This window comes from Takifugu flavidus, chromosome 16, assembly GCF_003711565.1.
Source record: "Takifugu flavidus isolate HTHZ2018 chromosome 16, ASM371156v2, whole genome shotgun sequence".
NCBI classification, from domain to species: Eukaryota; Metazoa; Chordata; class Actinopteri; order Tetraodontiformes; family Tetraodontidae; genus Takifugu; species Takifugu flavidus.
In genome coordinates this window covers 2,518,069-2,543,873 of record NC_079535.1, presented here as the reverse complement: position 1 = coordinate 2,543,873, position 25,805 = coordinate 2,518,069, and the positions used below count along the sequence as shown (strand labels likewise).

Here is a 25,805-nt window from a genome sequence, read left to right as displayed (position 1 = left end):
AGGAAATGTCCCTTTACGTTTGCGCTATTTCTTTTTGTTCCACACATCTTTTTGTCTGTTTCATTTCTCTTATCATTCGGAACCACCTCGAAAACTGTACATAAATGGCATTTCCTCTTTCACAAGCAAGAAAAGTACATTTCATTTTATTGTTATTTTTGCAATTATTGATTTTTTTTTTTGTTTGCTATTTTTAAACGATAGCATTTTTTTCTGTGGAAAATAGTACTTACACTTTTGGTGACTTTGGGTTTGAGGTATTTTGGTCCTTCGCTGCTAACTTTATTTTGAAAGCCGGAAATATCGGCGATGCTTTTATTCTGAAACCAGATTGACGTCAGTCGCAGTCAGAATGGACGAAAATTAAATCCTCTGCTCGCTTTCTAATAATTCCTCCATGATTGAATCAAAACAACGAGCAAGATCAAGGTATTGCACATTGTTATTCATTTTACAGTTGTGCAGAAAGTACAGGTAGTTGTATTTTAAGCGGTACTCATTATTTCTAAGCAGGTATAGGTTAGTCTGGGATAACATTGCTTCAGACGAGCTAACCTGAGTGAAGATGAGGAAACTGTAACAAGTTTATCCACGTCCACACATTAAAAGGATGCTTACAATTGTGTAAAAGGCTGTCATAGTTATGTGACATGTATAGAAAATAATACAATAACACGCAGAAGGTGGCGTTATTCCAGAGCTTAAGCCAGATGCTAGCGCTAAAGCCGGCTAATCCTCTGTCAAATGAATTCAAACATTTGTCCAAAATGTGAATCGGACTGTCGAAAAGTCCGACTTCGATGCGGTTCCATCGTCTGAGGTACGCACCTGTGCAAGGAGAGAAGTTTTCAGGAGTAGTTGACTTCCCTGGTCATGTTTCAAATGAACCCTTCATTTACTGTTGCCGTCAGGATCCCATATATGTTTATCACCTCTCTAATGTTCTGCATCTATGCTTCCAGTCCTCTGTCATAGGAGAGGTGCTTTTAATTATTCAGTGTTATCAGACCTCAGGGTGAAGCCGGTGGGGTGATTCTCTTACACTATTGTGTGTGGAAGCATTCATATGTATTAATTATGTGTAAAAGCAACTTAAACAAGGCGCTCTTTTAAACCCCGTGGCCATAAATGTGACTTTATTTATGATTATTTTGCTTTGAGAAGGTGACGTTGAACACTAACCCCTTTCTGCTCTTGATTGTTTGATTGTAGGACTTGTACAAAAACCTTAATTGAATGATAGCAGAAAAACGGAAGGATTGCTCCCATTATAGTGGTTGTCAACTTATTAAGGGGTGCAAGCTTGTTGCTGTTTTGCTCATTATTCATGAGGACTAGACGTGGATGGCATCGTGTGTCAGTGTTATTGTTGCACACGCATCCAGTCATCACGTAAGAAAAGTCTTAAACAAAAGCAAATTCAAGAAGTGATTCTTCATTTTATTGCAGCACTTCAGCTCAAACGTTGAGGTTGGATATTTCATTTTGTTTTGGATGTTACGGTGCAGGACGGGTGTTCTAATCACAATTAGTCAAGCATTGTGTTGATCATGTACTCACACTCCCACCCATGAGGTGGCAGTTAAAGATGAGAATGGTGCAGCCAGGGAGAACCAAACGGCCCTTTGGCTCGATGGTCGCTGAGCTGAGGAGGCGAGTGAACAACAAGGTGAAGGCATGCAGGATGGATGGAGGGATGGAGGGAACAACTGTCGTGTTTGCCCATAATATTGTGGGTAACAACATGCTAGAGCCTCTAATTCAACCAGTTTGTGTCTCTCCACTTTAGCTTTGCTAGACTTGTGATGGAGATCAAGAAGGAGCGTCAAGACGATGGCAGTGAGTGCCCATGCTGAGCTCGGTGTGGCTTTTTTAGGATCAGGTCCACGTGTGTTGGCGTTGTAGACCACCTTAATGTCCCTCCCCAGCCTTGGTTTTTCCAGTCAGCATTTTAGGCTTGTAGTGCGGTGTGTGTTCACCAACTTTTCCCTGTTTTTTCTACTAAACTGTTACTGGAGTCAAATAAAAACCCAAACATTGTAAACTGATGCCGTTTGTTTCTGCCGCTCGTACATTTTTAAAAATATTATATGCAATGGAAACGTCTTGACATTGACACAGCGCTTCTAATATTTGGTATTTTGGCGCTCTTGATTCCTCAATTTGCAAGAAAATCAGCATTAAACTGCCTCATCACTCTTTTCCTATTGTAAAGGTGATATTGGATGTTCTTGAGGTGCGTTGTCGCAGCACCCTTTTGATGAAATTGAAATGATCGTTGCTCAATCACTGTGTCAGCCTGCTCCAAAAACTGGAAATGGCACTGCTGTGATGAGCTTAGACCTACTTACGTCCTCGGATAAGGACATCTAATATTGTCTCTGCCACAGGCCCAGAGGGGGAAATGACAAAGGAGGATGTTTCAGAGGACGTCAAGGGAGATTCTGTGCTGGGTTGGAGCTCTTCCCATCAGCGGCCAGTTATCCACCAAGTGGCTTCAGCCCCGATGCCCAGTGACTGTGGTGAGGGTCCCCACATCCATACGATATATATGTCATTAGTACTAAGTGGAAATGGACATAATAAAGACATATATCCGTACACAGCCATCTTACTGCTGCCAGAAACTGATTATTAATCAGATGATTATATATCCAGACTTCACAGAGGATTATGCATCAAGTTAATACTTGTCATGTCAGAATAAGCTTAAATTAAGTTTGGAGCAGCAGTATGTTCTTCAGCCTTCATTTGATCCCGGGCCTCCTCTCCACTATTGCAGCTGATTGCATTCCCCTCTGCTAAGAAAGCGGGGACATTTCCCAGGCTCGGTAATTTGAATGAATCAATTGAACTGCCAGTAGCGGAAAATAAATCTACGTCTGTGCGGCAGTGTTTCATGACCTCGTCGAGATTCATCGGCAAGAAGCTTCCGCAGAGCTTTAAGTTCACCTTTTAAAGTAAATTGCTTTATAGTTGAACTCAATCTAGCCCTTTTTTTTTTCTCTTTCTCCCAACTTTTAGAGTTCTCCTTTTTTGACCCCAGCGATCCGCAATGCAGAGAGGTTCTTCTGGATCCCAGGACCACCATCCCGGAGCTATTTGCTGTGCTGAGGCAGTGGGTGCCCCAGGTTCAGAGGAATATCTGCGTCATCGGCCATGAGGTGCTGCTACTAATACGCTTAATCGAACCATATTTAACCTTATAAATGCTCTTTGCCTGATGCGTTCAAGTCCACGCGCTGTACATAAACAGGGCTCGCTTTTCAAGCTTTAGTACAGTTACATTTGATGTTTATTCAACATGACTCCTCGCATTTAATCATCTAATTAAATAACAGTGGAAGAGTTCACGCTGTTTCTCTGTAAATCTGATTGTAATAGTGGGACAGTAAATGTAAAGCATGCAGTTATCGCTCTTAGTTCTTTTAAACACCACGTTGCCGGTCATGTAATACAAGCGGTCGCGTCTTTTGGGGATCTTTGTACTCGGAGCGATGTGTGGGCGAGTCAGCAGGGATCCAGTATGTGGGCCAGACACTCGGGTGTCCAATTGAGACATTTCAAATCCGTCCGAAGGATCCTCACCAAATGGCTTCTTTTGGATGAATCCTTGCACAGATCCTGAAGAGAGGCTGCGGTGTGAACGACCGAGACGGTCTGACTGATATGAGCCTCCTGCACTATTGTTGCAAGGCCGGAGCACAGGGCATTGGTGAGTCTTCTCAGATAAATGTTGCCTTAACACTTGGAACTGGACTAGAAAGCTCTTTTTTTTTGCTTAGGTGACGTGGATGCGGCGGTTGACTTTGCCCGCCAGCTCCTCGCCCTCGGAGCTGATCCCAACCTTCGGTCCCGTTGGACTAACATGAGGGCTCTGCACTACGCCGCGTACTTTGATGTACCGCAGCTCATCCAGGTGGTCTTGCAGGCCTCCCAGCCTGGAGGTGAGAAGATGCCTTCATTCAGGATCGTGGATTTGTGGAGGAGGAGAGTCCAATCTTCATGTTTAGGCAACAGCATATAAATTGTTTCAGATAATGAATTGGTACCGAGGGGCCCAAAATAGCCAAGAAACTCCCCCCCACCCTGAATTATGCTGTCCTGTTCTTGGCTGACAGGAGGGGAACCAGCTGTGGTCTTCTGCTGCTGTAGCCCATCTGCTTCAGCATGTTGTTCCTTCAGAGATGCTGCTCTTCACTCCTTGGTTGGAACCAGGGGTTGTTTGAGTGGCTGTTACCTTTCTATCATGAACCAGTCTGCCCAGTCTCCTCTCATCCCTTTTCCTCCACACAACTGATTTTGGGACCATTCTCTGTAAATCTGGAGATGGTTGAGGGTGAAAATCCCAGTAGATCAGCAGGTTCTGAACTACTCAGACCGCACCTAAATCTTTTCTTCCTCATTCTCATGTTTGGTTTGAATCTATTTCCTCTTTTTTAAGGTAAATGTTCGAACCCAGATGAGAACATATCACAGATATACTCGATCTCCCTTTACAGAGGTAGATGCCACTTGCAGTGACTTTGATTTCGGAACGGCGCTGCACATCGCTGCATCCAACTTGTGTCTGTCAGCTGTCAAATGCCTCCTGGAGCTGGGAGCAAACCCTGCTTTCAGAGTGAGTTACGTTATCCTCATACACAAGGACCCACAAGCTTGGAAACACTGGATTGTATTGAACCCATTCCATAACACACATTTCATTAAGTCTAAGATAGAGACTTTTTTTAATCATATGGACGTCTTCATCCCTTTTTTACAAGATCAGTTATTACCTGCTATCTCCTCTCCTGCAGCACTTTTAGCCGCACTGCTGCATTAAGTTTGAATTGTCAATCTTTGGCATTGTGATCTTTACAAACCATAGCGCATCATAGAAATGTATTCATTTAAAAGATCTTGGCAGAATAAATGTTGAAGCAATATCAAATTTTCCCTGCATTCATGCATTTTAGTTAGTCTTAGTCAGCCAGTGGAGCTGGTACAGAATAGCTGAAAAGGAGTTTTATACATTTTATTCAGTTTAGATTTCATAAATCTGTTTGGAGAGCCTTGAAAATAGATCATTTGAAAACCACTGGCGTCCAGATAACGTCACGGATGAGGAAGTCAAGCAGGCAGCATCATAAACTGAAGGATGGAGAGCCCATGGGAAATCGCGGTGATCTGCCATCTGGACCTTCTGCTGCTTTGTAATTTATAGGTTCTGTAGAATGTCAAAGTGTTCAGCCATCATCAGGTTTTGATGTATGTTGGGTCTTTCTGGCGTGCACCAGGTGTGGAGCTCCACTGGAGGTCACTAAAGCACCACAAGAGCTGATTCATTCCTTGGCTCAGAGTTGAACAATATTTCATGGCTGCTTTGTTTGTGAATGCTTAGCCGTTTGGCTGCTCTCATTTGACTCTCGTTATATGTATTAGTAACTCATTTTCAGGATTTTGTACACTTTCTATTTTTCTTCCTCTAAGAACAAACTCGTGCAGGTCTGTAGCCTTTTTTTATTTGAGTCACAGGATGCTTTTCAATTGAGCTGCTTAGTATCAACCTGCTAAATCAATTAAAATGGTGAAAGGTCAAAGACATTGTGACCATATATAAGTCAGTCTGCAGGAAGAGATTTTTCAACAAACTGCATGTAAACTCATGTAAGAAATCAATAAATCATGAATGTGATAATGTGAAGATGACATTACTTCAAAACAAGCCCGTGAAAGTGGATTTTAGGACTGTTTTTAATAAAAAAGAGCTCCCAGAGACTCCTTAATTACGGTAAGGGGTCCTTTATGCTCACATATACAGTAGCCTTTATATTCATAGCCTTTATATAAACTATGGACCCCCTGAAGTGCTTATAGATTGGACTGGCTTGAATGGAGCTGCTTAGATGTCATTCAAATCTTCATCCTCATCATTATTATCATCATCATCATCATCTTCCGCCGCTTATCCATTCAAATCTTGAAATTAAAACTCAGGTAAAATAAAAAAAGCCAGGGATGAAATAAAAATAAGTTGGCATGCGTTATTTACAAACCGTAGATTTGAACAATCTTCACAAAAGAATACAAGGTTTGTTTGATATCCACAAAGTGAAGCTTAAAAAACAGCTTTTGTTTTTATGTCTGTCTGTTCTGCCACGATATGGCCGAGCGTTACTGCTGAGCCCAGTTTATACATTTATTTAATGATGAAATACTCATAGCCAATCTCTAATCCCAACAAAAGATTGAACACATAATAGACCATTTAACTCTCTGCTAAGAAGCTAATCTTCTTACTTGAGGTCGCTATCGTAACTAGTAGAAGCTTCTTTTTTCCTGGATGAAAAAAACAAACTAAAACTGTTCTTTATGAAATTAAAAGCCTTCTCTGCTCAGCTTTAAAATATTGATTGGATCCCTTGGTGAACGACCGGTTCTTTGCCTTATTGCGAGACATTTTAATGCCACTCACTGTTGTCGCTACGCTGCACAGGCTCTTGCTTAACATTCCTTAAAACTGTCAAATTCAACTGTTTCTTGGTGCAGATATCTCCAGTGTTGACTAACTCTGCTCTCCCTGGTCCTGCAGAATGAGAAAGGCCATTGCCCAGCAGACGTGGTTCCAGATCCACTGGATATGCCCTTGGAGATGGCAGATGGCGCCGCTGTGGCCAACGAGCTCCGGACTTTACTGAGACGGGCTTTGCCCAGACTCAGCTCACCTCTGCCCTTCGCGCCGCAAGCTCAGTCTCCTCCCGCTCTCTCAGAGAAAGCTAAGGTTCAGCTCGCCAGCATGGGGGTCCGAATAGGCGACAGCGTTGTGATTGCAGGACAGAAGGTGTGTCATAAGTCACCGCCGCGAGTCAAGAGGTTATAGACGGGCAGGTTATTTAAGCTAATCGCTCTCAGTGTCTCAGCCTAACACGCTCGCTCTGAACGAGTTCCAAGAAGCAAGTCTTTAAACACCAACTGTATTTGAATCATCCTTGGCCTCAGAGTGCCACTAATATTCCAAATTTATGGCTTCATCATGCCAGCAAGGCGTTAACAAGAGTTAATGGTAATAAACATGGTAACTCAGACTGTAAAAGAGCGGATGAGCGTCTGCATTATTATGTAGTTTAGGTTTGTGTCAAACCAAGCGTCGCTGAATGACCACGCTGATCCATTTGTCCGTGGGTTTAAGGTTATGCGTGTTGCAAATGGCGGAGGAGTGAAGTGGAGCGTCGGAGGGTGATTTGTGCAGGCTGGCTTCCCAGGACAGTGATCGCTTTAGCCTTTTTTGCACCTTAATGCCCACATCAACTTAATGCAGTCCGGGTATTCAGTGTCACAACATGGATGTTTTGATTAATTTATCCGCTGTCAATTCACACCTCTATGAAGCAAAACCAGTTGCTAGGCAACATCGATTGGCCTTCATGCAGCCTCGGCCATTATGTCTGATCATTTGAATTATTTACATACATAAATGTTGGGTTTTATTAGACTCAGTGCTCCACACACCCACTAAGACTGAGACAAGCTTTTTAAATCAATTTTTGACTGAATTGCCAACACATAAAGAAGTATTTTAGTGCAGATAGTTGTTATCAAGGTAACACCTGACGCTTTGACACCGTTAACTACTATACAACTATAGTAGTTAGTATGTTATAGTTAGTTAGTATATACAACTATAATGCCCAGAACTGGCTCCTGCCATTTGCTTGCCCTAGGGACGTTATGGTTTGCTATGCTACTCAGGCATTCTTTCCATTGAGCTAGCCTCTATTTCCATAATTATTTTAGTTTAGGGGAGCTTTTCCTTTGTACCAGTCCCACACCGTTGTACTGGATGCAGTAAATATTTTGGAAAAGACTCTCCACTTTTGTGTCACTGGCAGACAGTTTAGCTGGTCAACAAACACCGGTTTAGATGTTGCGTTTAGGCGTCCTTATCTCCTCGCTCGCAGCTATCCACTCTGAAAGCTTCAAATGCTTGTGTGTGTTTACTCCTCGGCAGTACTGTAACTCCTAGCAAACAGCAGCTTTGTGGGATCGACGGGATTTTTCAGGTTTCCACTGGTGATTGTTTTGTCATATTTACCACCTGTGCAATTAGTCAGGGAAGATCAGGTCAATAAATCAATTAAAAACAGACAGAGTGCAAGTGTAACATTCTCTCGTAGCTACATTTGTCTACTAATGTACAAAATGAGTTGAGTTTGTGTAGTTCTGAAGAGAGTAAACAGAAATGGAGGTGTTTCTTATTTTATTTGCTAGTCAAGTACAAAAATGTCAACAGAAGTGTCGCGTTCAGTTGCCTTAATCCTTTGTTTTCTGGCACACTGAGATAATAATTTCAATTTTTCATTTTGTAGACCACGATTTAACAAACAGATGTCTCTCTGAGCTGCATAGTGCAGATTGGATTTATTTTTCCTTTGATTTGGTAAACAAAACTCTCTCCAAAGGGCTCCATCGGTCACGTGTGAAACAAAGCGCTTGTTAAGCGGTCTGATTTGACGTGGCTCGTTATCTTTGCTTCTGCCATGTTTTACGCACGCAGGTTGGGACCCTGCGGTTCTGTGGCAGTACTGAGTTCTCTGCAGGCCTCTGGGCTGGAGTGGAGCTGGATAAACCAGAGGGGAAGAATGACGGCTCCGTCGCCGGCGTTCAGTATTTCACCTGCAGGATGAAATATGGTCGGTCAAACAGCCGCTTCTTAATGTGAACCAACTAACTTAAAGTCCTCATGTGTTTGGGGTTTAGCTTCACCATACACTTGTACTATTTCATGTTTGATTTTGTTTTTTTCAGGTATCTTTGCTCCTCTCTCCAAGATTAGCAAAGCAGCAGACCGAAATAAAAGCTGCGGCACAAGGACGGCCACGCCAGTTCGCCCCCCACGGCGCGTCCCCGCGAAGTTCAAAACGGGTAAAGGAAAAATTCAGGGGGGGAACATTAGCGACATGAAACACTGCTGAAGGTCACACAGCTGGTCAGGTCGGCCCATATCCCATATCCTAACGGACTAATGTCTAATTCCATTGTCCTGTTGCCTCACAATAGTGAGGAAAAGGTGTCATGTCAGGTCCATGAGGGTTACAGATGTATTATATTGGTCAAATAACCAGAGGTTTGGAAGGTCAATTGATCTGGACGTAAATGGAGTGGCGAACCTTAAAGTGACCCGTGGAAAATTGTAATTGATAGTCCAATTAGGCAGGGTTTAATAAGTAGAGCCTAGACCGGCGAATATCCCACAAGCCATTCATCACAAGGGGGATGGGAGTGTGTTACGTAAAATGCATATGAGGGTGTGTATTTCAACACCTCTATACAACCAGGGACCCAATTTATAACCTTAAGTGGCCTTGCCAGCCATTTATACTGTAACTCAATCTCTCACGTCTCTCCAAGCCCACTGAGGGAGGATCAACGGTGCAGATTGCTTGTTTGTGTATAGTCAAGCTGCCCCCCAAAAGAATCGAGCCTGTTTTCTAGCTTTAATGTGATTTTTATTCAGGGTTTATTCACCCCCTGCATCAGTAGCTGTCCTTCTATTAGAAAATATGGTCAATTTATGCAGGGTGGGCCAGGAACGTCTCTGTAGACCATCACCGCAGAGGCCTTAAGTGTTGTTTCTTTTTTTGACAGGTTCACCATCAGATGACTGAGGTGGAATGATGCAAATATGCATGTACTATATCAGGGGTGGCCAACCAGTCAGAGCCCAAGAGCCACAATTTTTACTGTGTTACCGCAAAGAGCCACATCATTCACATGGGCACACGTGAACATCACCTCATCCCTTCCTCACACACAGACCTCTGCTTCGCCAGATTTATTGTAAATGTCACACACCAACATGATAATGACAGAATTTGACTTCTAAAGACTACGGGCCAGTCACAGTCCACAAACAAAAATATAATAATTAAAATACCTTTTTTTCTCTTACTATGCATGTTGCTTAGTGGGACTTCTGGCATTCCTTGCTTTGAACAATCCTCTTCAAATCTGGCTTGTATTCAGTTGCTGCCACGCGAAGCAATTCTTTCACACTTTTCCAGAACTCAATGGCCCCTTCCCTTAAAGCAGGTTTCAGTTGGTGCTCCTCACAAAGATTGATCATCTCCAACTCAGCTGCAGCCTCACCTGTTGCTAGCGGGGCTTTCCAACAGTGCGTCTCCACATTAAAAGGGGCAGCGAGGAATGCAATCGGTGCCCTTTTCAGTTGTAGATCGCGGAAGCGAGTCACGAAGCTTCCGTGCAGGTTTTCTCGTTTGGCTGTGCATGTTTTTCCCCCTGCCATTTTGAAGGCGAACTTGACACTGATGGTTTACTCAAAAGATCTTGTCCCTACGGAGAAACGTCGCGCTATTTTCATCTAAGGCGCATGCGCTTTTGGCGAACGTACCGTATTGAACTCGTGCGAAGCGAACGCGCACATTAAAAAAACACAAACCCAAACTTCGATATGAACGTTAGAGCCGCATGAAACCAGGCAAAGAGCCGCGGGTTGGCCAGGCCTGCACTATATCATTACATCACCAAACGCCCTCACTACAGGCAACAGGCACATTTTTGTCAGTTTGTTGTCCTATTGTTTTTAATGCCACTTTGAATCAGAGACATGAGAAGCACTCTTCCTCCCCCCTCCTCAAGGTTACTGCGTTGCTGTTTTGTATAAGCTAGCACCACTTGTTAGGTGTAATCCGGGGTTTATAGGGAATTCTTACCTATCGCTGGTCGGCGTTGTTGTTATAAGCGGCTCGTGTGAGGGTTCAGCTGATTGTAATTACAAGGTGTACCTATAGATTCAGTGTGTCATCCCAGCTCTGTTTCATCTCAATAAATATTGGGTGGGGGCATTCGGAAGGCTCTCAGACTGGCCCCTATTAGATGATGTCAACATAGCCAGGCCTCAAAGGGCAATGCAATCACAGTCAGTGCTCACAAAGCACCAGCGCTTGGTTTTGAAAAGCCTCAGCCTGTCACTTGGAGCAAGTGTCAATATGTGCCGGAGAAAGATGAAGCCGGGACAACTCGGCAAGCTAAAGGTCAAGAGACCGAAATGTTTGGAATGGCGAGGTGATTTGTAGCCACGTTACTGTAGTTCAAAAGGTAAAACACAATAAATACGGCCGCATTGGTGTCCAGAAAGACCAATGATCAGAAAAACGGCATTTAAAACATTAATAAGGGCATCGACTGATGTCTTAAGGTCGACGCTTCCACAAACAGCGAGCGGCAATAAGAAATACTTTGTCACCTTAATGTTTCTGTTGGACGGCTGTAATAGATTTAGTGTCCCGGAGACACAGAATTGACTGTCCAGTGACTAATGGCGGAATGGGGGCGTAGTCTAACCTACAAAAGTCAACTTTACATGTGCATGGACAATGATTGAGGCGCTGAGGTGATCCCAGTGTGGCAGATTAAAGAAGGAATTGAGCAGCATTGAGTTAAAGTAGGATGAGTTTCGCACTAATCAAGAGGAGATACGTGAATCCAAGCACGTGAAAAGCACATCTCCAGGCCTCCGATGAAGGATTAAAGGAGGTTTGTATTATTTTAGATGAATAGGGACAAGGATAAGGATTTGTTTTAACATTTCACACTGGTGGTTTCTCTTTGAGTCCTTGATGAAGACGTTTTATTCTTGTTCCATTCATTCACGAGACGACGCCGTTGAAAGGTGTAAGAGGACGTCTTAAGCACGCTATAAATCAGCCCGTGGCGTGTTAAACTTGCTTTACAGCATTTATTATGATGATTTATCTTCAGCTTTTGTCTTTTAACTCTTGTTTATTAATGATCTAAGATAATCAGCGCATCTTAGAGTTGTGATGTAGTAAACTTTACACAGGCTTTAAGGGGGTTTTAGAAACATGTGGTGCTGATCTGTATAAGATGTTTAAATAAAAACACACCCATCAGTGTGTGGCATTAATATCCCACTGCTGCTTAATGATAGGGGATGATAAAAAATCCGTTTTTGAATATGAGTCTGATTTACAAATGACTGAATATTGAAATAATCCTAAAATATAATCTATTCTAAATCATGAATGATATGGAAAGGAACACACTGGTAAAACTACTGCTGCAGCTTTGATGCTTCTTAAAACAGTAAAAATGGATGATTCGTTTGTATTTGGAAAGATTTGATGGATTTGTTACTGTCACATTACAGGAACAGGATGACTAGAGACGAGTGTGTGTGTGTGTGTGTGTGCGCGTGCTCAAATTTTCTATATATTGAGAACCAAAATACTCAAAGTGAGGACATTAAAATGGTCCTCACAACTTCAGAGGTTGAGGTTAGAATTGGGTTCAGGTTAGTTGTGATGTGACTGTAGGGATTTATTTATCTCAGAAATTCACAATGAAAGTCCTCACAACACGAGAGGTACAAGGGTGTGTGTGTGTGTGTGTGTGTGTGTGTGTGTGTGTGTTTTAAAAGGAGAATTTGCAACTCATCCTCACAACACAGATGCGCCTTCATGCATATTGTAGATTTGAGTTAAGTAGCTGCTCACAGGAAGATGGTAATATTTCATAAGTCCCCATTTCCTGTTCCCCTTCCTTATAGGTGTCTCCCAGTCGCTGTCCTCATCGTCCTCTTCGCTGGACTCTCGGCACGGACCGAGCGCTCAGCCTCATCCTCTGCCAAGGCAGCGTCTGCCTCCCAGACCTCGAAGGCACCGCGTCCTGCTGAATCCAAGAACAACGGCGCCGCCGGCCTTCTCCTCTTCAGCCGACGGAGCCTCACTGGTTCCTGCAGGTCCGACTTTAGTCTTTCTTGTTTCCATCCCGACACTTCCCTTCTGAATCCCGCTCAGTTTAAAGCGAAGCTCGTACCTGTCAAACGCTGGCCCCTCCCCAGATAACCGCAGTCGAACTCCATCGGCGAGCAGCTCCACGTGCGGGGGCCCTGAGGTGCGCCCCGGGGAGAGGGTGCTGGTGGCCGGTCAGAGGACCGGCGTCGTCAAGTTCTGTGGGAAAACCAACTTTGCTCCAGGTCGGCAGCAACAATGCTTTCAGGAATTCAGGGAAAATTCAGGAGTTTATTCAATACATTATTGAGCGAGCCTTTTCTTTTAAACCAAACCGCTGTGTTTTTTTGTGAGGCAGGCCTCTGGTTGGGCATCAAACTGGACAAGCCCAGTGGAAAGAACGATGGATCGGTGGGTGGAGTACGGTACTTCAGCTGCCCACCCAAACACGGTGTTTTTGCTCCTCCATCACGCGTCCAAAGGTGAGACCGAGGACGAGTCTTTTGTTTTTGTCAGCTGTCAGAGCTCAGCATCTCATCGTAACGTCTTCTGACAGCTACCAGCCATTCCTCTTCCGTATCCTGGCGACCGACATTTTTACATGACATATCTAATATTCATAGAGTTTAAAAACCTCCGCTTGTATTTGCTTGATACAATGGCGCTGCTAAATTAATAGAATCCCAGTGGACTTTGTACAAAATCACCAATGTTTTCGCCTGATGCTTGAAATTTGTGCTTTTGTAGTTTTCCTTTTCCATCTATTCATATTATTTTGTTGCTGTGTTACCCTTCCTTTATCTCGTTAGCTCTAAAAGCAGGGTTTTTTTTCCACGTATCAGGCTTTGTGCTCTTGGAAATGATGCATTCGTTGACTTATTTATCATGAATGATGAGCACTTTTCTCATTCCTCTTTGTTTCTCCTCTATTTCCATCCGCAGCCATTAGAACCCTTTAAAATAGAATCAGCGGCTTCTATTTTTGTTTTTCCCTTCTACGATTCTTCACATTTTGCGCACCTGCACGTTGGGCTGTCTGAACTTGAAAGTTATGATAATGGAGAGACTTCAGTGGTTGGAGTAGTGCTTCTGTTTTCTTGTTGTCAAAGATAGGGAATATTCAAAATCCCCCCTGAACTCTTAAAATGCGCCACAGGCAGGAAACAGGACGGATTATCAAATTGGCCACGTGGGATAGAGGCTTGAGAGCACGTTGAATGCGCGTAGACAGGTTTCTTGTGTAGAAACGGTCAGAAACACGGCCGCCGAGCTGTAACCCGCCACCTGACTCTTTCCTGGCAGAATCCACGGATCGGTGGATTGCCTGTCGGACCTTTCTTCGTCCCGTCTCAGCCCTCAGCCGCTCGGCGGTGAGATTTTCCGTCCCCGTTCCGATTAGTTCAGACTGTCTCTGCCAGGGCAAACTTGACGCCTGTCATTCGCGCGCAGGTACAATCCGTCGCAGCTCCAGCACGTCGTCGGCCATCGCCTCTCAGAAACGCACCAGCAGAAGTCGCCCGGCGACGAGGTGTGCTTCCGTCTCATTCTTTGCTGGTGTTTGATTGTGGACTTTGGGGCTCACACGGATTCTTACAATGTTTTATTTTATTTTTTTCCAAATAAAAGGAGTCATTCCAGCCTTCAAAGCCAGCGCTGGAGCACCCTCGGCAACACAGCCGGGTCCGCGCCCGTGTCCGACAGTCAGGTCCGTCTCCACGTGGGCATGCAGGTCCTGCTCACCAGCGCCAACGAGATGGCGTTCCTGCGTTACCTCGGTACGGCGGACTTTGCGCCAGGCCTTTGGCTGGGTTTGGAGCTCCAGAGCCCAAAAGGGAAAAACGACGGCTCCGTGGGAGGACGTCGTTATTTCAGCTGCCGACCCGGCCACGGCGTGATGGTTCGGCCCAGCCGCGTTACCTACCGAGGGATCAACGGTGCCCGACTGCTGAATGATGGTCACTGAAGACCAGAGGAACCCGATTAGGGTCGACTTCCTGTTTTGGGTTTTTTTTTGTTTAAATGTACACTTCCTTCTATATTTAGTTCTTTGTGCTCTTCCAGAGGGGGGGTCTGACTTGCAAAAAAAAGGTAAAAAAAAGAAAAAAAATGCCACTTAAATGTTTAAATTTAGGCTACCTGGGTTCATTCTTTAAAATATAAGGGAAATAAAGCACTTTATGAAGCCAGTATTAAATTATTCCTGCAATTTGTCTTGGCAGGATAGAGAGAGAACTGTCTCAAAAGGACATAAAACACTGCACTACTTTTAATTTGATTGCACTAAAAAACAGTCCGATTGATCGGATGAGATCATCGAGAACAGATGCGCACGCAAGGAATTTTCTTTCTATGCCCAAAGCGAATCGCATCAAATTAAGATTTTCTTAATAATATAATTCAGGTCATAATGTAGCTTATGTAAACAAACGTGTGCACGTGTGTGTACATGTGTTTATTGGTTATTCAGGTTTTCCAGGGTGATTCCCAGGCCTGCAGATAAAAAATGAGCTTGATTCAGGATTCAACACTGACCTAATTAAAGTAAATGGGTAAATAACAGCGAGTAATAACAGTCGTTGTTCTTCATCATTAATTACATTAAAGAAGGCGATCAGCTCTGTCAAAACGCATTAGAGGTAATTCCCTTTTTATAGAGATCTATAAGGATGTCAGTGAATGTCCATTTTCATATAAAGCCTGATTCTTGCTCCTTGCAGCTGAAATCCGCCATTTAACGCCATTTAACGCCATTCTGCTCACTGGCCAGTGAGGAAGCACTGAGTCCACCGCAATAAGCATTTTCCCAGAATGGAGAGTCAAAGAAACGCTGTGAAAACTAGATTTTCGGTTTATCAAACGCTACGTCGACCATCACCAAGCCCATCTCTTCTTTATTCTGAAGAAACCATGGTAACAGTTTTTGAAGCATTGTGTTGCTGTTTTAAAAGAAAATCCATTTCTTTCAGTATTGACAGTAAAAAAAAAACTGTAATTAAAGGCAGGATTCTGTTTTCCGTTTTCTGGAATATGGTCATAAAAGCGAGCGAGCTTTTAAGATGCACCCTTTCCCCTCCGCGTTGCAACATCTTCATAAACACCGTGTGTCTTTAAAAATAGCGTCTCATTTGCATCAAGGCCATCTCTGATCATTTCCGTGGCACTCGTTAATGCTCCACATTTCAAATCTTCCCAATTTCGGTGCGCCTGAGCTCCCACTGATTTCCACATTCTTCTGATGCCGAATGAAAATTTGCGGCGCTGCTGTGGGTAAAATCTATTTTTATCAGAGCATCTCTCGTGGATTTTGTTTTATTTTTGTCTCGAAAGAGGAATCGGGTCTAACGGCGTTTGTACGGATATAAAACGCTTTAATTTGACATTGTGACTTTTTCTTCCTTCTGTTAAAGAAGTTACCTTTTGTGGACTGTTGGTGAAAATGCGATTGGTATTTGTGCCCGGGGAGTGAAGGTGAAATGGCAGCTGGAGCAGGAAAAACGCTGCAAATTGAAGTGTGAGTGTGGTTGGAACTCTCTTGTGCCACAATCATGGAATAAATGGATGTTGAATTGTCTCCATAAATTATTTGTAATGCTATTTCTGTCCATCTAAACTAATGGTCCAGACATTTTAGATCTGGGGACACGTTTCCCCAATGTTACCAAAGTGGCTTTAAAATGAAATATAGATGAAACGATCAAGCGTGACAGCACGACTTCACCTAGGAGAGCTCTTATTGCTGTCCAGATTCATTCTGTTTCTTTAGTTTAAGATATTGTCATTCTCATTTTGAAGCAGCTAAAATTCAATGTGATGATCTGCAAAGCACAGATCGGCACCTTGAGTTCATGAAGAGAAAGTAAGTTTTGGAACTTCCAGTGCCGTCTGGATGATATTTATTTAATATTTCTGGACTTATTTGAAGTGAACTGATGTACTGACAGATCACTTCAGTAAAAGTTAAGGCCAACTACGGAAATACAGCACTGTTTATGCAACCCTGATTGAAAGGCTGCCTTTATCTTATCAAGGATTTGATTTTAAATTATTTCATTTCAGTCTATTCAATTTTCAGAAAAAAAAAAAAAAAAAACGTCTCACGACGACAAAGACGCAAGAAAATCAGAGTTTGGAGAACATGAGGAAATGTTTTCCCCCAATCAGAAATGAGGAAAAGGGAAGTGGGAGGAGTCTAGTCCTGTTGTTTAGTCATTGGATGGAATAAACTCCCTTTTGGCTGGCGGGGTAGAGAGGGAGGAGAAGTGGGGAGGACAGGTAGAGGGGAGAAAAGACAAATGCAGGTACATTAATTACAACAAGCTGTATAAGAGCTGAGTGGGGTCAGAGGTCAGCAGGTCAGTGCACGGCGATGAGGTGCCCATTTTTCCTTCCTAACAACAGAATTTTTTCACCATAACCAAACTTTTTAATCTCCTAAAAACAGAAAATTACTCTTTCCTTAAGGAATTTTAGGGTACGTTTGTGTGTTGTCATTAACACTGTACTCCAATTTAGATAATTTGTTTGGTGAATAAAAGTAAATCAACATATTCTACTGTAGCAGGGTAACGAAGTGAGCCAATAAATGGCGATATTGAAAGTTTATTTTTAATTTTCATCATAACTGCTCAGTCCTATCCCAGCCGCTCTGTTCTTTAAAACAGCCATCCAGTTTTATTCAGAAAACTCAGGAGGAAGAGCTCTCATAATAGCATGAATGCTGTGGGCTCATCTTTGGACTGCAAAATTGAATAATCTAATCTGATAAGAACTGAAAACGGCCAGATAGTAAAGTTGCAAAATTTACTGGAGATCACTTTAAAATCCAGGGAGAGTGTATTATTTATATAATGTTATCACTAGTGGCTATAGGGGGCAGATCTGAGGCCTGATTGGACAGCAAAGCCAAAATCAAACCAAATTTATTTAGAGCCCAAAATCCCAAAGAGCATTTGCCCCTGAGGGCTCTAAAGTCAGCACAGTTGTGACCCCCTCTGTCCTTAGACCCTTGACCCGGGCCAGGAAAACCTTAAGAAAACCTGAAGGAGAGCCACAGATGAGGGGCGCCTCTCCCTGGGACAGGCAGACCTGCAGTAGAGGCCACGTATACAGAGAACATCAACGTCAGTAATAAATCCATGTCCATTACAATTGGAGATATAGGAGTTAGTGTATAATCCGGATTGCTAATAGAAAACAAGTCTGTGGGCCCAGGCTTATCTTCAGATGGAGCCCTGAGCCACTTGACCTTCAGATCCTGAATATAAGGATATCTGGAATCCACAAGACTAGAGCAGGAACAGCAGGAAGTCCCAAACAGGACTCCAGTTTGTTTGAGCATGATGAACAGCTGCACCACATGAAGCCACTTTGCTGCGGTCAGTCAAGAGTCGCCGGCCGCAACGTTGGCCTCCCCACCTCCGTGTGTGAACAATGCAGGGATAATCCTGCTGGGCCTCATTCAGCTTTTTAGAGCTTATGTGCAATAACGGCCAGCTCGCTGTACATAATCCTTTCTATTACAAATCTACCGCACTAGTCAGCTGTGATGATTCCTCGCACACAATATTCATTTGGAGTGATTTCCGCGTGATTCCCTGGGCTGCTTTCTTCACCTCCTCATTTCTCTGGAGGTTCAATCCGTTTCCCCCGCTGCATGTCAACAAAACGCTGCTTTAAAGCATCCGTTCAATCCATTTTTTGGATTATTTAAAAAAAATAAAAAAGGCATCAGCCCTCTTGCAACTGTTTATCAAATTTCCCATAAATTATTTGAGAGAACATAGACAGAAGGGCTCTGGTGGGGGTGTGGGGGCCCATCCCAGCAGCCTTTGTGTGGTACCACCCTCTGATAGGCCGAGACACCACCTCTGTGCAAATTGCAAAGCTCTCAGAGGAAAATGGATTTTGTGATTTTGGGCTCGAGATAGAAGTGACTCATAATTCAAATTCTAATGAAATCAAATCTGGAAGAGCATGCAAAGTCCCCACAGAGCCCCCGCCTCCCCCCGGGGGACTTGTACCTGGAACCGTCTTGCTGTGAGGTGACAGCAATTCAATTCTTCTTCATTTATACAGCGTCTGTCGCAATCCAAAATGTTTCTAGGCGCCTCGCAGAAACCCACAAACAACAGCAGCAAGAATAAAAGGCCCCTTTAACAGGGAGAAACCTTGAGCAGGACCAGGTCCCAGGATGTTCGGACCATTTCAGTCGACCAGTTCAAAATGGCCTCCAAACCTAAAGAAAACGCAACGACACAATTATATAGTAACTTTATTAGTTTTGGTGAAGGTCTTTTCAAGGGCAATTTACAGCTTTTTCCAGAGCCATAGAACAATAATTACAACATGTACAAGTAGAGTTCAGTTTCTCCCCTCCCCCCCCGCCACATATCAAACAATGGAGATGATCTGTAACATAGAATGAATGCAGCGTTTAACACAGGTACTGGATACAAAGCAAAAATACTGGTCAGCGGTGGAGGTCCACCCACTTGTTTACTGGGCTCACAGAAAGGCGTTTGTTCCAATCACTCGCTGAGCGCCGGAACACACAGACGACAGCTCATCATCGCTTCACCGACAAGCAAAAGCGTATTTTAATCACCCTCCTAAATATTAACATGATCCGATATGCGGCGCACATCTGTTCTCAAAGGAGGAGAGCGGAAACACGGACACGGGCGTGTGAATGTGACTCAAAACTGGTCTCTTTCAGTCACAACGCAGCAAAAGCAGCTTGTTTTCAAACTGTTCGAACACTTGTTCTAAGAAAGAGATCAAATATGCATATTCTGGAGCTTTGAGATGGATTTGGAGGTTCTGATTGTTGTAGTGATCCACTATGCCTCGATTTTCTGCCCCCCTCCCCCCTAAAAAAACAGGTGAAATCTATTTTTAAATGTACAAATGAATTCATAAAAGGTCACTGAAAGAGCCAGGAGGAAAGCAAATCCTCAACTCGAATATCTCATAACACTCGGGCGATGAAGCTGCGAACAAAACAGTGATTCCTGCAACGCCAGAGGCAGCGATTTATTACAAATCCCCCGAAAAATTAAAAAGGCTGAGCTCTCAAATGTTATCTAATGCTTTTGTCAAGCTGCATTTATCTGAGCCGTAAAGGCAGCAGCAGAGGACACAACCAGCGTTACTCTCCCAGCCTGCATTATTTTATGCCCCCCCACCAGTCAGTTCCTTCTGTTCAAGAAAAAAGTCCAAGGGAAAGCAGCTAATGTAAAATAAAATGATTTGGACTTGAAGAAGCCTGTTTATGGATAATTTATAGAGCCACTTCCAAATAATAAATAAGCAAATGAATAAATAAACAGGCAAGGCAAGCAAACATCAATAAACACATTTTTTTCCCCGTTTTATTTTTTTTTCTTTGTCTGTGTCTTTGTATAAATGTCTCTGGTCATCCGCTTTCCAGTTCTGCGATGATCTCGAAAAATAGTCTGATACCAGTTATTGATCAAACTGCTTTTGATTTTTTTTTTAACCCCCCCTCCTTCCCACCACCCCCAAAAACCCCCCAACGCCAGTGGCCACAGACCCTTTTCTGGCCTCTACGGCCTAAACTGGGACTGAAACCTGGTAAATACGGATCGGAATCCAGCTTTGAGTCCATTCCTAGACAGCAGCGGCGAGCGTGCCCCCACATTCAAGCCCGGACTCATTTTGTTTTTCACCGTTCTCTGTCAGGAGCCCCCCCACACCCAACCCCTTGATGGGAAGAAAATACACTTTTAAAATCCCCAAAAGCTTTTTAGTTTTCTCATATGTCTTTTCTTGGAGTTTAATACACTTTACAGTTCTTACAGAAAAAGGCGGAGGGACTCTTCCACGGGGCCTTTACAAACTCCAAGGAGGGAACCAAACGCAACAAGGGTTCTGGGGGCACGGGGGGTGTTGGGGTGGGGTCGGTTGTAAAGCGCTCTTTGTCCTGGCACAGTGTTTACCAGTTCTGATCAAACCATATAGGCGTCTGACTAAAGCACTGTGGCGTTGTGGCCCTCCATCCTTGGTAGTCTGGGGTCCTGGACTGTTCCCATGGTGACCAGCAAGGGCCGGCTGTCCTCTGGTATCGCAGATCGACTCACGGTCAAGGAGGTGCCAATAGACGGCCCTCTGGGGTGGCCTGCGGAGGGGGCGCCCTGCTGGGTTTGAGGGGGAGGTGGAGGGGGGTTGGGGTTACCGTGGCTGGTGTCCAGTGGAACGCCTGCCTCTTGGTAGCCGTAGCCGATGTTGCCACAGGGGAATCGTCTGAGTCTGTAGAGGGGGACCGGGGGCAGCGTGGTCGAATCTAAAAGCAGAGGTGACTGGACAGAAGGGGGCGGTGGTGGGGGCAACAGGGGTCGACAGAGTCCCTGTTGCTGCTGCTGATGCAGCAGCTGGAGTTGGTGCTGCTGCTGCAGCTGATGCTGGAACTGCTTGTGCTGGTGCTGTATTCCCAGTGCCCCCGCCACCTCTGCCACAGTCCGACCCATGTGCTCCTGCCCTTCGCCAGGCACCCTGCCACCGTTTCCCCCTGCTGCCCCAACCCCTGCTTGCCTCTGCTGCTTCTGCTTTCTCTGCTGCAGGAACCAGGAGCCGTACGTGGGGTTCCAGAGGGTGGTGCTCTTCCCGTTGTGGCCGTCCTTCTCCGGTGGGTGGCCCTGGGTGAACGCCAGGTTGATGTGGCCCCCCTCAGTGGGCTGGCTGCTGACGTGGGGTCCCTTGGCGACAGAGGTGACTGTACTGGTGGAGGTCTGCGTGTGAGACTGCTGGTGCTGGTAGAGGTACGGTTGCGGCTGGGTCGCCACTTGTGCTTTGGCCTCTGATGCTGTGCTCGCCACAACACTGTGCTCTCCCCCGTTGCAGGTCTCTTTCGGAGAACAGGATGGGGCGGCTTGCTGCACCTCCCCATCAGGCACCTGGGCATTTACCAGGACGGTCGGAGCAGAGGGCTCGTCGGACCGCATGGCTGCAGCCTCCTCCTCTTCAGGGATAGGTCCATACTGCACAGGCAGGGGCATCGTCACCACGTCTGGGTCCTACATTGGAATTCAGCCATTATAGTTTTATACATACATCGCATTTATACAACAACAACAATAATAGTAGGTATTCCAGAACAAGGATTTAAGAAAATGCGATATGTGTTCTATTGACTGAATGGCAGTTTTATTGCGGTTTTAATTTAAAAATCAGCTGATGTGGATGACTGGAGTTACTTTTAATCGGACTCATTGGTTTTCTGTCCCACTGTTTGACACGGTTCCACTGTGTGTGGTTACCTGTAAGCAGTAGTCGATTCTCTCCAGGATGGTTGAAAAGTTAGGCCTGTCTTCAGGCTGATGCTGCCAACTCTGTGTCATTATCCGATACCTGAAGGTAAATATGAAGCCCCAAATTAGCAGGAGGCTCATAATAAACCACGTCAGTGTGACTGCGTGTGGGCGGGCTGACCCTGACTCCCATACTCACTTAGAAGTTGTTTGAACAGAATCTTTCAGCACAAAAACTAGAATGTTGTTGAAAGCCACAGCCTAATGTTCCTGACTGCCTTTAAATAAAATGTTTCCATACTTTTAATGCATTTGACCACTGAGATGTTCCACAGATTTGATTGTTTAAACGATTAGTTGAGCAAACTAAAATATTCTGACAGTTGACTTCATTTAACTTATCAAATCAAATCAATCTTTATTTATATAGCGTCTTTTACAATCAAAATTGTTTCAAGGTGCTTTCCAGAATCCCAGGGCCTAACCCCAGACAGGCAACAGTGGCAAGGAAAAACTCCCCTTATCAACTCCTCGGTTCACACGAAGCAGTTAGCAAAGCTGCATCCACTCACATCATTTGTGTGTCCGTGTGTGTGCGAATGTGTTGTTGATGTTGTCTGGAGACGCTTAATGAGACCTCTCGGGATCCTCCATTCCACTGGTACATTAAACATATACGTATGCATGCATATATGGGTGTCAGTACTTACACCGGCCCTGGGCAGTTCTTAGGAGGGTCCATTCTGCCGCCATTGGTAACAAACTCTAACACTTCCTGGTTACTGCGACTTGGATACGGCATGTATCCCAGAGAGAAGATCTCCCACAGCAAAACCCCAAAGGACCTGCAAGAGGCCGATGATAGAATTAGGACAGGACACAACAAGAAGGGGGGCATCTGAGAGGGCGTCTCCGAGGGATTCTCACCACGTATCTGTTTTGGATGTAAAGATTCCCTCCATGAAGGCCTCAGGCGGCATCCACTTGACCGGCAGCATGGCTCGGCCACCCTTCCTGTAATAGCTCGCCCTAAAACACCCGTAATGACAATGATTGGGGTTTGTTTCAAAGTGATACAAGCAGTTCTGTGATAGAGGATGCTAAAAAACAGGAACTTTGCAGGATGATCACCACAGTAGCATTACTCACATCAAAAGCAGAAGATAAAATGTAAAATTCTCCCATCTAATTATGCAGTCTCTTTTGTCAGTAGCTGCATCAGCAGAGTGAATTTCAATTCTAAGAACTCTTATCTCAGCAAGAGTCATTTTGGTCTTTTTGGCCTGCTGAGCCCGAGCCTGTTACCGTGGTGCACTTGGAACTGGCAGAACTCTCTCATGTTCCTCCATCACTCATGCTGGTAAAGGTCACCCCTGGGTTCATCTCAGTCCCCTTGAAGAACACTGAACATGATCTGCGTTCCGCATGGACGACCGGACAAATGGACATGCGTTTGCAGCCCTCAGACATGTCTGCCATTGTTTGCTGTTTGTTCGGCCTCAGAGAGTTGGTCTTAAAAAAAGTCTGTGAAAAAGTACTAACATTTCATCATAAATAGGATGATAAAAGCCTGTTTGTGACTGCAGGGTCGTTAGTTCAAATAAAGGCGTCTGTGATCTATCTAAATACCAACAGAACCGAGACACAAATGACAGATATCAACAACAACAATAGGGCTGAGAAGTGGAGGGTTCTAAGTTCAAGCCCAGCTTCTGACAAAACTTTGGGAGGTGTTTCAGAGGCAGGGAGGGGGGCCAGGACACCTTCAGAATACTGCAGAGATTCTCTTGAGCAAGGTACCGAACCATCAAACGCTCATAGGAATGAGCTGGAGACTCATTCCAGGCTAAAATATATATAGCAATAACAATAACAACAACAATAATAACAGGCATCATCATCAAGCACTACTATGACAGGAGGAATAATTGGGGCAACCTCAACTTGGTACAGATTAGAAAGAAGTGTGCTGAAAAAGAAGTTCCCTCCAAAAAGAGAATTGTTTTTATGTCACTTCTATTACAAATCAAAACTCTACATCTGATAAAAGACATCAATTTAACAGGTTTCACAAAAATATAACATTTATTATCAAAGAATCACAGCTCATTAATTCATAGCAGTTACTTTTTCATACCAAATGTCATCCATCGATCAATCCATCCATCCATCCATCCATCCATCCATCCATCCATCCATCCATCCATCCATCCATCCATCCATCCATCCATCCATCCAGCAGGCCTGAGTCAGAATAGAACCAAGACCCTGCAAATACTGGAATGAAATACATCATGCAGCTGGAGCAGGAAGTGAAAATTTGTCCCGATGATGCTGTCAGATAAAAGTGAATTCATATGCGGACTTTACAAATTACTGGCATGAGAAGAAAAATCTTCACCACAGCAGAGAGAGCAGATTTGATACTCTTGAGTAATAACCACAGCAACGCCGCTGCATGGGTCTTCACTCCACATCCTCACTTAATAGTTAATCCAGTCATTTGGGTAATTTTCTTCCATATGTTTAATCTACAATTAAGGATTAAATTGCGGCACCACCATCTGTACTATTCATGTTTCTTTCCAATTTTCCATTTACTGAGAGAGAATAGTGAGCTAAAAGCGCTGCTATTACAGGCTAAAGCTGTGTTTGCCTCCTGCATTTGCTGCTCTCATGTCAGGGATAAAGACACTGGTGTCACAATACAGTATTTTTATTACTGCACCTATTTTGACCTTAAAAGACATCTCTTTAAAGCGTAGCATGCACCTGTGCATCCTTCAGTGCCCCCTTACACAGCTTAAAACACAACATAAGGGTGCTAATCCTCTTATCAGAGGATCAAGCTTTCTTTTTCTCCTGCACTGGGGTCTATGGACATTTTTATTACTCCTGCTAACACTGCAGATGGAGGGAAAGCAGAGCAGCAGATTAGCTTGTCTTAACTATAGTCCACAAACAGGGGGACGTCGCACACGGCTTTCTTGTGTGAGCATTTTAGCGTGGACAATGAGACTAAAGAGCTGGACAGTCCATTAAAGCGGATGAGAGCAAAACACAGAGCCTGTTGAATTAAAAATGGCTTCACTTTTCTGACTGATTTTATCTGCACCGGGCTGACATTTAGGTGGGTCATTAGTCTCCATGACGATGTATGGCTATAGTCTGGCGACCGCTTACAGAGGGGGTGACAGTTTTATTTGTTTATTTTAGGACATCAACTGTATATCAAGAGGTGTAAAAGACCACTTTAATTCGGAGTGTTGTAGAAGTGCGCCCAGACTCCTAAAGAACGACAATAATTCACCTCTTCAATGCTATGCTGATGACGCTCGGTTATATCCTTCTATGGAGCCAGAGGAGACAGGCCAGTCAGTCAGATGAGCGCGTCTTAGAGACATAAAAGCCTTGATGATCTTCAATTTCTTTCTCCTCAACTCTGATAAAACTGGCATTTGTGTCCTTGGGGTACACCCCAACACAGACCAGTTCGGCTTGTAACTACTCTGGATGACATCATTTTGGCCTCCAGCTTGAATGTGAAGATTTTTTTACTCACTCTGTTCTTCAGCTCACATTCCAAAAACTGATCCATGAATGTATTGCATCAAAGCTGGGCTATTGTAATTTGTAATTTTTTAGCAAGGTTACAGATTACTTTCCTTCCGTAATGGCTTCCCTGCCCTGACAGAACAAATCCAGAATAGTCTTCCATAGTGAGTTCATGCTCCATCCTATCAATGCTAATAACACCATATTGTGTCAATAGTGCTGGTTTTATTTA

The 25,805-nt window shown here is 44.1% G+C and overlaps 2 protein-coding genes across 5 annotated transcripts in view; one reads left to right on the top strand and one right to left on the bottom strand.

The window, feature by feature from the left end:
• Positions 1-307: 307 nt before the first annotated feature.
• On the top strand, positions 308-16,331 carry LOC130539782 (CAP-Gly domain-containing linker protein 4-like). 3 transcript variants are annotated; one of them, XM_057058383.1, is made up of 15 exons: positions 308-429; positions 2,391-2,522; positions 3,025-3,164; positions 3,622-3,715; positions 3,786-3,947; positions 4,503-4,621; positions 6,575-6,823; positions 8,537-8,672; positions 8,788-8,904; positions 12,569-12,760; positions 12,863-12,997; positions 13,111-13,234; positions 14,055-14,122; positions 14,202-14,280; positions 14,379-16,331. In XM_057058383.1, exons 2-15 carry the CDS (start codon positions 2,405-2,407, stop codon positions 14,713-14,715), a joined length of 2,070 nt encoding a protein of 689 aa, XP_056914363.1. In that variant the 5' UTR covers positions 308-429; positions 2,391-2,404; the 3' UTR covers positions 14,716-16,331. The 3 variants fall into 3 exon arrangements, with proteins under 3 accessions (XP_056914363.1, XP_056914362.1, XP_056914364.1); XM_057058382.1 differs by lacking the exon at positions 308-429 and adding an exon at positions 1,791-1,839; XM_057058384.1 differs by lacking the exons at positions 308-429; positions 14,055-14,122 and adding an exon at positions 1,791-1,839.
• Positions 16,332-19,006: 2,675 nt separating this feature from the next.
• The window catches only part of alk (ALK receptor tyrosine kinase), a 264,817-nt gene continuing 258,018 nt past the window's right edge, over positions 19,007-25,805 (bottom strand). For both annotated transcript variants that reach the window (XM_057058765.1, XM_057058766.1), the window contains exons 26-29: positions 22,946-23,047; positions 22,729-22,863; positions 22,028-22,118; positions 19,007-21,784 (exon numbers count right to left, since the gene is read on the bottom strand). In XM_057058765.1, coding sequence (XP_056914745.1) covers positions 20,741-21,784; positions 22,028-22,118; positions 22,729-22,863; positions 22,946-23,047 — 1,372 coding nt within the window. In that variant the 3' untranslated portion in view covers positions 19,007-20,740. The remainder of the gene's footprint in view (positions 21,785-22,027; positions 22,119-22,728; positions 22,864-22,945; positions 23,048-25,805) is intronic.